This window comes from Rhinatrema bivittatum, chromosome 4 (assembly GCF_901001135.1).
Source record: "Rhinatrema bivittatum chromosome 4, aRhiBiv1.1, whole genome shotgun sequence".
Lineage (NCBI taxonomy): Eukaryota > Metazoa > Chordata > Amphibia > Gymnophiona > Rhinatrematidae > Rhinatrema > Rhinatrema bivittatum.
The window spans coordinates 246,808,227-246,820,452 of record NC_042618.1 but is presented as its reverse complement, the minus strand read 5'-3'; the positions used below and the strand labels follow the sequence as shown (position 1 = coordinate 246,820,452).

Genomic DNA, 12,226 nt, shown 5'->3' with positions numbered 1-12,226 from the left:
AATGAAGAAGTTACTTATGACTTTTCTTGACAACAAATTCATATTCCTAGCAATCATCGGTCTCAATGTCAGAAAATAGGAACAGGCCTACCTTGCATTTTACCATGTCTGCCACTCTTTCTTGCATAGACTGTCCAGCCTTCGGCCTCACAAGGATATAAATAGCTTTCAAGCCAGGGCTAGAACGCAATAGTTTTTCCAGCAACACTTTGCCCATGAATCCAGTTGCACCAGTGATGAGTATGGTCTTCCCAGTATAGTATGCAGCAATTGAAGACATGATGATAGATTGGTCTGTCCTCCTTCCAGCTTAGATTGAGAGATGCCTGAGGAGGAATAGAAACATGCAAATATATCAGAATCTATGAATCCATCATCTCTGCTCATGAAGCAATGAAATAATAAATGCTAGCTGAGTATGTACTGTATATTGAGGTATTAGCTAGATGCAATTAATAGACTGTCATGCAAAGAGCAATGTAAAAGGAAGAGCAGAAAAGAAAGAAGGAATGTGTCTTTAAAGAGGAAGCTACAGGTGGTTGTAGTCTCTAGTAGAGGTAGGATTCCACACAACTGGAAGCATTTCAAGAATAAGATGCAGTTAGCCTTCTAGGGAAGCAGAAAGCACTACAAAGAGGAAAAATGAAAGGAAGTGATGTCATTAGAGGCAAGGGATTGCTGGGTAAAACTGGTCCAAGGAGACATGAGCTGGGAAACCAGATGCAGATACTCAGGGCATGACTTAAGCAGAAAATAGGCCCTTGAAAAAGCTGGTGAGAGCAGGTGATGAACAGAGGGGAAAGGAGCTGTTAGGCAGAGACTACAAGGTGCAGGAAAGTGCCAGCAAGGCACAGAACAGCACGAGCGAGGACTGGTTGAAGGGAGACTGTAATACATTGAGTACTACCATTCCAGAAGCCTGGGTAACCTGTGGTTTAAGGCTGGTTTACAGAATGGCAAGATATAACTATAAAGTGAGATTTAATTCTATATTTAATTTTTTTTTCTATTTTTAGACTTACATACCACCTTCCACCCTCAAAGGGAGTCCAAGATGGTTTACAAGTGAAAATAGTAAAACATGATGACATAATACATCAATAGACATAATAAAATACAACAAAATTGTATAAGAAAAGCAAATGTTGCTTACCTGTAACAGGTGTTCTCACAGGACAGCAGGATGTTAGTTCTCACATATGGGTGACATCATCAGGATGGAGCCCAATCATGGAAAACTTCTGTCAAAGTTTCCAGAACTTTGACTGGCCCCTACTGGGCATGCCCAGCATGGCACTAACCCTGCAGCCAGCAGGGGTCCCCCTTCAGTCTTATTTAAAAGCTACAGGCAGTGCCGAAAAATAAAATAATAAAATGTTACGAACCCAACACCACGGGGCGGTGGGCGGGTTTCATGAGGAATAACATCCTGCTGTCCTGTGAGAACACCTGTTACAGGTAAGCGACATTTGCTTTCTCACAGGACAAGCAGGATAGTAGTCCTCACATATGGGTGAGTACCCAGCTGAGGATGTCCGAACATGCACCAAATGTACCCAAAGGCATGCAACAGGTACAACAACTGGGGTGGAATTTGGTAGAGGGCATCCTGAACCCTACCGAGCAGGCAGAAGGGTGTTGGTACGTCATGTTGTAAAGAGGTTACGAAGGACAGACTGGCCGAAGATGGACTCTTGTCTTCCAGCTTTGTCCAAGCAATAGTGGGCTGCAAAGGTGTGGAGAGAACTCCAGGTGGCAGCCCTGCAAATGTCAGGAAGCAGCACCGATCATATGTGTGCTACTGAAGTCGCCATGGCCCTCACAGAGTGTGCTTCAACACGGTCTTGAAATGGAATGCCCGCTTGCTGATAGCAGAAGGATATGCAGTCCGCAAACCAGGAGGAGAGAGTCTGCTTACCCAAAGACTTCCCCAATTTGTTAGGGGTGGAAAGAGATGAACAATTGAGTGCTTTCCCTGTGGGCAGTTATACGGTCTAGGTAGAATGCTAGAGCCTGTTTACAGTCAAGGGTATGCAGAGCCTATTCTCCTGGATTGGCATGGGGCCTGGGAAAAAAGTTAAGGAGTATGATGGATTGATTGAGATGAAAATCCGAAACTACCTTAGGTAAGAATTTAGGGTGAGTGCGGAGTATCGCCCGGTCCTGCAGAAGTTTAGTGTAAGGCGGATAGGTAACTAGAGCCTGCAATTCACTAACTCTGCAAGCTGAAGTGATAGCCAAAAGTAAAATCACTTTCCATGTGAGATATTGAAGTTCACAAGAGTGAAGAGGCTTGAATGGTGGTTTCATGAGCCAACCCAGAACCAGATTAAGGTCCCAAGAAGGGGCCGGAGGATGTAGCGGAGGCTTGATGTGGAGCAAGCTCTTCAAAAAACGTGTTACAAGGGGGTGTACTGATATAGGGACATCCCCGACACCTTTATGGAAGGGGGCTACCGCACTGACATGCATTCTGATGGAAGAAGTCTTAAGACCTGACTCTGATAGATGCCAGAGATAGTCCAGAAACTTTGGGATTGGATAGGAAAAGGGGTCAAGGGACTGAGAAGAGCACCATGACGTGAAATTTTCCATTTGTAAGAGTAAGCTTTTCTCGTGGAAGGCTTCCATGAAGCAATCAAGACACGGTAAACTGGTTCAGAAAGGTTAAGTGGCTGAAGGATTAACCTTTCAACATCCATGCCATCAGGGACAAGGCTTGAAGATTGGGATGGCGTGGGCACCCGTCGTTTTAAGTGATCAGAAGCGGGTCCTTTCCCAAGGAAATGTGCCTGCGGATGGAGAGATCCTGCAGTATTGGAAACCACACTTGGCGTAGCCAGTGAGGTGCTATCAGGATCATGGTTCCCTTGTCCTGACATAACTTCACGAGAGTCTTCAAGAGAAGAGGAAGTGGAGGGAATGTGTAGAGCAGACCGGTTGCCCATGAGAGGGAGAATGCGTCTCTGGGTTGAGAGAGTTTGCTGCGAACGAGAGAGCAGTAGTTCTCCACTTTTTGCGGTTTTGTGGGGATGCAAAGAGGTCTATCTGAGGATATCCCCATTGATGGAAGATGGAGTTCCCTACCGAGGGGTTAAGAGACCACTTGTGTGGTTGAAAGACGCGACTCAGCTTGTCTGCCAGCACATTGTCCACTCCCGGCAAGTAGGTGGCCTTGAGGTACATCGAATGGGAGAGAGCTTCCGCCCAGATCTGCGCAGCTTCCTGACACTGAAGGAAGGAGCCCTTGCCTCCCTGCTTGTTGATGTACCACATGGCCACCTGGTTGTCCATCTGAATCAGGATGACTTGTTTTGAGAGGCGATCCTGAAATGCCCTGAGAGCATATCTGATTGCTCGAAGTTCCAGGAAATTTATTTGGTGTTTGACTTCCTCTGGAGATCAAGATCCTTGTGTCTGCAGATCAGCCACATGGGCTCCCCAACCGAGGTTGGAAGCGTCGGTGGTGAGAGTGATATGAGGGTCTGGAGCTTGGAAGGGCAAGCCCTGGAGGAGATTGATCTGATTTTTCCACCAGGCGAGAGACAGACGGAGTGAGTCGGTGACATGGATAACGGTTGACAGGGGCTGAATGGATTCAGTCCATTGAGACCGCAGAGTCCAGTGCATGAGTCTCATGGCCAAGCAGGCCATTGGTGTGACATGGACCGAGGACGCCATGTGTTCCAAGAGGACGAGAAATTGGCGTGCAGTCGTGGAGTGCTGAGACTGCAGCTGGTGAGCAAGAGACACAAGAGTCAGTGCTCATTGTCAAGGCAGGAAAGCCTTTGCCTGTAAGGTGTCCAAGTCTGTCCCAATGAATGACAAGGTTTGAGATGGGACTAAGTAGGATTTGTCGTAGTTGATGAGAAATCCTAATGAAATTAGAGTGTGTAAGGTTAGATTGAGGGACGACAGAGCAGCTTGCTGAGTGGGAGCCCTGATTAACCAATCGTCCAGGTAGGGGTAGACGTGAACATCTTGGGTTCTGAAGAAGGCTGCGACGACTACGAGGCATTTTGTAAAGACTCGTGGCGCAGATGCTAGGCCGAATGGAAGCACTCGATATTGATAGTGCTTGGGGCCTACTAGAAACCTCAGGTATTTGTGATGAGCTGGAGTTATTGCAATATGAGTATATGCATCCTGGAGGTCCAGAGAGCAGAGCTAGTCTCCTCTTTCTAGAAGAGGTAGAAGCGAGCCCAAGGTGACCATCTTCAACTTTTCTCGCTTAGGTCCAGAATAGGACGGATGCCTTCTGATTTTTTGGGGATTAGAAAGTACTGGGAATAGAACCCTAGGCCATGCTGAAAGCATGGTATGGGTTCTATTGCTTTGGACTGGAGAAGGAGGGAGACCTCTTGATCCAGAAGAATGGAGTGATAGGATGTTCTCCACATCGGAGAGGTGGGGAGTTCGGTTGCACAGAGAGAAAGTTCAGATGGTAACCCTGAGCAATTATTGCCAATACCCATTGGTCGGAGGTGATTGAGTGCCATATGTTGTGAAAGTGGCACAATCGACCTCCCACTGGTATGTGAGGCAGAGGAATCTGGCTGCTGCTCTCTAGGTGAAAGTCAAAAACCTGAAGCAGGCCCTGGTTGAGGAGTTGCTTGTGGTTTTTGTTTACGTGTTTGACGAGACTGCAGTTTTTGATAAGGTCTCGTGGCACGGGATCTGGTTGGTGGCAGGTAAGACTTCTTCGGGCAGAAGAAGGACTTCTTAGAGTCCTTTCTGAAGGGCTGTTTTGAAGAGAAGTCGGAAGGCATCAGAGAGAGCTGTCTTAGGGTCTCATGATGGTCCATTAGTTCCGCCACTGTCCGTTGAATCTGTTCACCAAACAGATTATCTCCGACACAAGGCAGGTCAGATAACCTGTCTTGTACTTCAGGGCGAAGATCAGAAGACTTAAGATGGGCCCACCGTCTCACCGAAATAGCAACTGCAGATACTCTAGTAGAAGTATCAAAGATGTTAAAAGATGTTCTGATCTCATGTTTACCTGCCTCAAAACCCTTGTTTACTAGGGTTTGTAATTGTTCTTGAAATTGCTGAGGCAGGGAGTCCGAGAAGTCCTGTATCTGCTTAAAAATGACCCTGTTATATTGGGTCATATAAAGCTGATAGGTGGCAATTCAGGAGGTGAGCATTGAGCCTTGGAAGACACGGTGACCAATGTTATCTAGGAACTTCTGTTCCTTGCCAGGCGGAATAGAAGAGTGAGGCTTTGGCCTCTTCGCTCTCTTCTGTGCAGACTCCACCACGACAGAATGGTGATCCAGTTGTGATTTCTGAAAACCTTGAGCTGACTGCACCAAATAGGTAGTGTCAGCTTTCCTGTGCACTGGAGCAATGGAACCAGGATGTTCCCAGTTCTTCTTCAAGAGATCCAGAAGGACCTGATGGATGGAAATAGAGGTGATTACCTTGGGGGCAACCAGGAATTGGAGCAACTCCATCATCTGGTGCCTATCATCCTGTTCAGTCTGTAATTGGAAAGGAACCAATTCAGACATTTCCTTCACAAAGTTTATAAAGGAGAGGTCTTCTGGAGGAGAACACTTCCTACTTTCAGTGGATGAAGGTGGTGAAGGTAAATCATCGATGTCTGTCGAGGAATCATCAGCCCAGGTATAAGGATCAGCACGTGTCCCTCTAGGAACTAGAGAGGGACAGGGTGGTGGGATACCTGAAGGTCCCGGTCTAGGCTCCGAAGGAATCGGAGGAATTATCGGAGGCACCAATGATGGCATTGAAGGCACCGGCGCAGGCATCGAGGGCATCGATGGATGGCTCAGTGGCGCCAACGGACGTATCGGCACCGATGGTTGGATCGGTGGAGACGGAAGTATCGGCATCGATGGCTGAGGCAGAACTCCCGATGGAAGGATGTGGAACGGTTTTCTCCTCCCAATGACACTGTACGTGGGGAGGGCACCGGAGTGATCGGAGACCTGGGATCCATCGGTGGAAAAGCAGCCATAAGTGCTTTCATCCTGGAGAGCAGCGGTGCCAGTGCTGCCAGAATCGGGTCGATGATTGGTTCTGCAAGCGGTGCCGGTGTCGGAGCCGGAGGAACCTGAAGTCATTGCATTGCCTTGTCGATGGCCTCCTGAACCATCCAGTCCAGTTCTTCTCGGAGACCTGGAGCAAGCAGCCCCGGCTCCGGAACAGAAGAGGGAGGCAGAGGCATAGTCAGAGGGACCCCCGTTAAAGACAGAGTCCTGGCTCCCGATCCCCTGTCGGGTGAGGGTTGCCTCGGGGACCTGGTCGCATAAATGGTCAGTGCCTTTTCTGGACGAGGTTTCTTCGACAGCGGCTCGGACAATAGATGATTTCGCTCCCTCAATGGTCCGAGACTTACGGTGTCGATGGCGATGTTTGTCCCTGCGATCCCCTCGGTCCTGAGGGGGAGTAGAGGGTGTCGATGGCCGAGAAGTTGTCGATGCCGGGCGATCACCGGCCGGTGTGAAGTTGACGGTGCCAGCTCTGACGACAGTGCCAGCTCTAATGTCATCGATGCAATGGACGGAGTCGGGGTTTGAGCACGGAAGAGAAGTTCCATCTTCTCCATTCTGGCCTTGCGACCCTTTGGCGTCATTAGTAGGGATGTGAATTGTATTTCTGACAATTGAAAATATCGTACGATATTTTCAAAGTTGTCAGAAATCGGGGGCTCCCCGAAACCAATAGGAAAACCCCACGAAATTGTTCGTGGGGTTCTCTTATCGTTTTGGGGAGGGCGGGAAAAACGGCACACAAAAACAATCCCTAAACCCACCCCGACCCTTTAAAACATCTCCCTTAGCTTCCCCCCCAAAAAAACGTTTTAAATTACCTGGTGGGCCAGTGGTGGTCCCGGGAGCGATCTCCCACTCTCGGGCCATAGGCTGCCACTAATAAAAATGGCGCCGATGGCCCTTACCATGTGACAGGGTATCCGTGCCATTGGCCGGCCCCTGTCACATGGTAGGAGTAATGGCCCAGCCGCACCGCAGTGGGCAAAACCACACTGCTGCAATGTGGCCAGCTGCCCACTATCGCCCCTGCCCCTTTTTTGTCATGCCTCATCATTCTGCTAATAATATAGCAGAATAATAAATCTAGGGGTAAATTAACTAAGAACACAACAAAATTAAGATGCAAACAGCAGTCCAGCAGCAAGATGGGGGGGCCTTCCAGTCTTTTGCACCAAGTACCATATGTATGATTATTTGTCATTTGGTGAAAGGTTGTATGGGTGTGCCCAGTGCAAACAGCTCTTCACTCTCAGAGAGCCATTCCGATCTCTGAAAGCTAGACTGACAGACAGAGGGGTAGATTTTCAAAGGGTTGCGTGTGTAAGATACGTGCGCAACCCCCAAAAACCTACCCCTGTCTCCCCCTGTGTGCGCCGAGCCTATCTTGCATAGGCTTGGCGGCACGCGCAAGCCCCGGGACGCGCGTAAGTCCCAGAGCTTGGAAAAATGGGCGTTCCGGGGGCAGGCCTGGGGCGCAGGCCTGGGGCGGGGCGCCGGCCCGGGGGTGTTCCGGGGGCGGGACCGAAGCCTCCAGAACAGCCACCGGGCCGGGGGATGGAGAGCCGATGCGCGCTAGTTACCCCTGCCCGGAGGCAGGCGTAACTTCTTCAACAAAGGTCAGGGGGGGTTTAGTTAGGGCTGGGTGGTGGGTTAGATAGAGGGAAGGGAGGGGAAGGTGCGGGGGTGCCTCGGAGGGAACGGAGGCAGGCTGCTCGGCTCGGCGCGTGCAGGTTGCACAATTGTGCGCCCCCCCCCCTGCGCGCGCTGACCCTGGATTTTATAACATGCACGCGGCAGCGCACGCGTGTTATAAATCGGGCGTAGATTTGTTCGCGCCGGGATGGGCAAACAAATCTACGCCCACGCATAACTTTAAAAATGTACCCCAGAGAGTGCAGAGACCTACAGGGTCATAGTAGCCAAGTCTCATCTCCAATCTGGTAGCCCCTGTGCTACCTTGGAAGAGCAAGATCACCTGGATGGAGGTAATCACCTTGATGTAGCAGGAAGTGATTCTGTAGCTAGGAAGTATGGGTGGGAGGTATGGATGGCCTTGAGAGGCCCCATTTTTGTTTGTTTTTTTAAAAATTTATTTTGTTTAACAAAATAAATATGAAATGAAATAAAATTTGTGAAAAATTAATTTTTTTTTCTTCCCACCCCTACTTCTTATATTAAGATGGTAACTTTTAAACAGGCATGTGGGTGCACGTCTGTCAGCCTGCACTCAGTGATGCAGCCATTTTATAACATACATGCGTATATGCGCACGTTATAAAATAACCTGACCATGCGCAATTTTAAGTGGACGCATGCCTATGCGAGCAAATGCCACTTCTACTGCATAATTGAGGGGATTTTAATAGATGTGCTCCAACACCATTACCGGTTTTCCCAGTTCATTCCCAGTTCACCCAGGTAACGGATAGGTCTATAAACCCCCCTAGTTTAAAAGCCTCCCTTCTCCCCTATTAGCCCCGACCTTAAAACCCCACCGATCTATCTATTTATCTTTATTTTATTGCTAACACAACTTCCATAGCAGAAGCAAAGTTACAAGCAGGGGACCCCAGCAAGTGCCTGCGCACATAGGTATTTACGTGCAAATTTAAAGGTGACCATGCCCACATCCCATCCCTTTTCCAGAAAATCCCAACCCTGTCCCCGGAACATTTATATTTTTGTATGCCTACAAGTATGCGCAAAATCAGGTTTTGCACGTACTTTTCTGTGCACAGTTTCCAGCACAATGTTATAATTGCCCATTTATGGGTATAAACCCATGCTGTAAATTACTTTAAAAACTACTGACAGGGAGCCCAACTTTCAAATCTATCCACGGTGCAGCATTTGCGCATGTAAGTGGACACATGGAGATTAATGCTAGTATTGCGGAAGCAGCACAGTTTATGAAATAACGCATATTTCTGCTCTAAAAGTACATGTACATGTTTCAGTACCCACAAATATTTCCAATACAAGCAAATGCATGCTTTTTCTATTTTATATATATATTTTTCGGACTATAAGGCGCACCGGATTATAAGGCGCATTATCAATGAGCGCCTGCTAAGGCGTCCAGATTCATATATAAGCCGCACCGGATTATAAGGCGCAGCAGTGGCGTAGCGAGGGGTGGGCGGCTGCCAAGAAAAAAATTGTGTTTAAACGCGCTGATGCTCCTCCTCCTTCCTGTCTGTGCGTCCCCGGAAGTAAACGTTGCCGGAGCCGCATGGGCAGGAAGGAGGGGAAGCATCAGCGCGTGCAGACGTGGAGCAGCACTTGTGTTTACAGACCGCTGCGAATCTCAAGTCGCAGCGGCCCGAGAAGAAGAAGAGGCCCGGTAGCAGGGCCACTGCAGAGCCCATCCTGCGGCGACCCGCAAAGAGGAGGCCTAGAGGTGAGTGAGAGCCTGTGCTTGAGCAAGACAGCATGTGGGAGTGAGAGACTGAGTGTATGAATGATTGTATGAGACACAGCATGTGACAGTGAGAGCCTGTGTGTGTGTGAGAGAGAGAAATGCATGTGAGAATGAGAACCTGTGTGTTTGAGGGAAGAAGATGGAGAGAAAAGAAACAGAAAAAAAGACAATATAAAAGGAGTGGCAGCAGAAAAATTTATATATAAGCCGCACCGGATTATAAGGCGCACTTCCGATTTCTGAGAAAATCGTAGGTTTTTATGTGTGCCTTATAGTCCGAAAAATACGGTACATGTGTATATTTTACATATGAAGTAATCATCTCACTGCGCAAATAAACACCCAGAATTAAAAGTGGAGGCAAATATTTTATAATGTGTGCGTATACTGTTTTGAAAATATTTGCGCATAACTGGAATCAGCAGTTCACCCAGTCCTTCTCCAGTTCACCAAGACCTTCCAGAACTTCATCCTGAACCCCCACCGGTTTACCCAGACCTTTCACCCACAAACTCCAGACAACCGACAAGTACGATTTCACTTGGCGCGAGTCAATTAGCAGGTGAAAAAGTGTATGAATAAATTAGGTCAAGTATATGTATATGTCTCTCGCAAAATAGCAACTACCACATATAGTTCTGAACCCTGCCCCGGAACGCCCCTAGCATGTCCCTTTTTTTTCGTTTGGTAAAATGTATGTGCAGAACCAAAGATAAGCACAAACACTTGAGGTTTATAAAATAGCATATATGCCTGAGCATGCTACTTATGTGCAAAATCCCTTTGAAAATTCACCTTCTAGTTTAAAACTGCATTCTTCAGAATGGCCCCCTGGCCCCAAGGTCAACTGATGGGTCATAAGAGACTCTGTTTTTAATGATGCAATTACATTTTGAGCTTTGCACAACTTTGTGGTAGTTGTATTGCCTTCGGTTTTGGATATGTTTGCCAAATGATACATTTTCCTATTGAAAAACAACAGGAATTTTCTTCATTTGCGTTGTTATTGATGTACTTATCTCATATTACAGTCTAGCTTATTAGTCTGATGTTATCAGAGCGGCTAGAAATATTTTGAATGAACCATTGAGACTATAATTCGGTAAGTCATTGACAGTGCATTAATAATGGACTCAAGAATGTATCCCAGCCCTCTTAAAAAAAACAACAACTTGTTGAGTGATAGGAATAGAAAAAATAAAACAAATGAGGTCCATATTCAGTCAATGTCCAGATAGCATAATTAGCTGAATAAACTTATATGGTTCACTTTGGATGTATATTCAATAATGCAGCCGCACTATTACATATAGCTGGCTGTCTTAAAATTAGCCAGTTAATTTTATCTAGTTAGTTTTAGGACAGTTCTTTGGCCCGACCAGACTTGGCCTGCTATCAGGGTCATTCATCAAGCTACGTTAGAACTCTAATGCACGTTATATTACATATATCGTGCAAAATACATGATATTTTGCATCTCCCTGCCAAGATACCCTTCCCTATTACAATGACCTCATTTGCAAGCAATTTGCATGCATGAATAATGCAAATGCATGCAAAGAAGATCATTAATTGGCCATTTGATGCAAATAATTTATCGCAGCCAACCGAGAAGCTGGTCAGCTGTGATCAAATAACAACATCTCCCTGGAAAGTGTTAGATGTGCAGTGTGAGGCCTGGGACCCTAATGTGGGTCCCAAGGCTCCTGCCACACATTTAAAGCAGCCAGAAAAAAAAATGCAGCCAAATGGTGAGGTTGTGCGGGGGTCAGTGCTGACTCCATTTCAACCCTGGGTTGCCGGTCAAGGTGGCCCTGACTCCCCCAAAAAGGACAAAAAACATTTTAATTTGACAAGCGGCGCCCCCCCCCCAAGTCAAAGAGTCCCAACCCCAGGCTCCCCCAGCATTAGTCAAAACCTGACCCACCCGAGTGACTCAAACCCCACCCTCCAGCCCCCCAGAATTACTCAACCACCATCCCCTTTCTCCCTGGTCCCCAACATGTCTCAACCACCACCCTCCGGACGTTACCCTAGTCACATGGCTGAGGAAAGGTCAGGTCGATGCCATTTTGTAATTTTTTGGGGGGCAGGGATTGGTTGTTGAGTCACTTCGGGGGGCTGGGGGCAGAATGTGGGGGGTTTAGTCATGTTGGGTGGGCCGGGAGGTGTGGTGTGAGTAATGCTGGGGGTGAGGGTTGAGTCACTTTGGGGGGAAGGGAGTCAAGTTTGAATAATGCCAGGGGGAGCCAGGGGGTGGAGGCCGGGAGCAGGGGGCTTTGATAGTGGGATAGTGGGAATCCTCCTGCAAAAAAATGATGAATCTAGGGGCATGTTAACCGGCTAACTCTGAATATTGGAGTTAGCTGGTTAACATAGCCATCTAACTCAATTCCTTCCAGTTACACCCCAGAATGCCCTAACTTACAGGTCGATACAGAAAAACACGCGGGAGAGACGGCGAGCACCTGCTCTCCCGATGCGCGCACAGGCCACTCTTCTGGGCAAGCGATACAGAAAGCCCAGGTATGTAAATTAGGGCTCGTGGTAAAAGGAGGCACTAGGGACACTAGTGCGTCCGTAGCGCCTCCTTTTTGTCAGAAGCAGTGGCTATCAGTGGGTTTGACAGCCGACATTCAATTTTACCAGCTTCGGTTCTCGAACGTCCATCCTCCGACCCACGGGCAGATTTTTAATTTTTTTTTTTAAATTTTTGATTTTTTTAAAATTTTGGGGCCTCCGACTTAATATCGCTATGATATTAAGTCGGAGGGTGTACAGAAAA

The 12,226-nt window shown here is 47.7% G+C and overlaps 1 protein-coding gene across 1 annotated transcript in view; it reads right to left on the bottom strand.

The window, feature by feature from the left end:
* Positions 1–12,226, bottom strand: part of FAR2 (fatty acyl-CoA reductase 2) — a 633,073-nt gene that overhangs the window by 430,971 nt on the left and 189,876 nt on the right. Inside the window, 1 exon segment of the mRNA XM_029599995.1 lies at positions 92–326. Coding sequence (XP_029455855.1) covers positions 92–280 — 189 coding nt within the window. The 5' untranslated portion in view covers positions 281–326.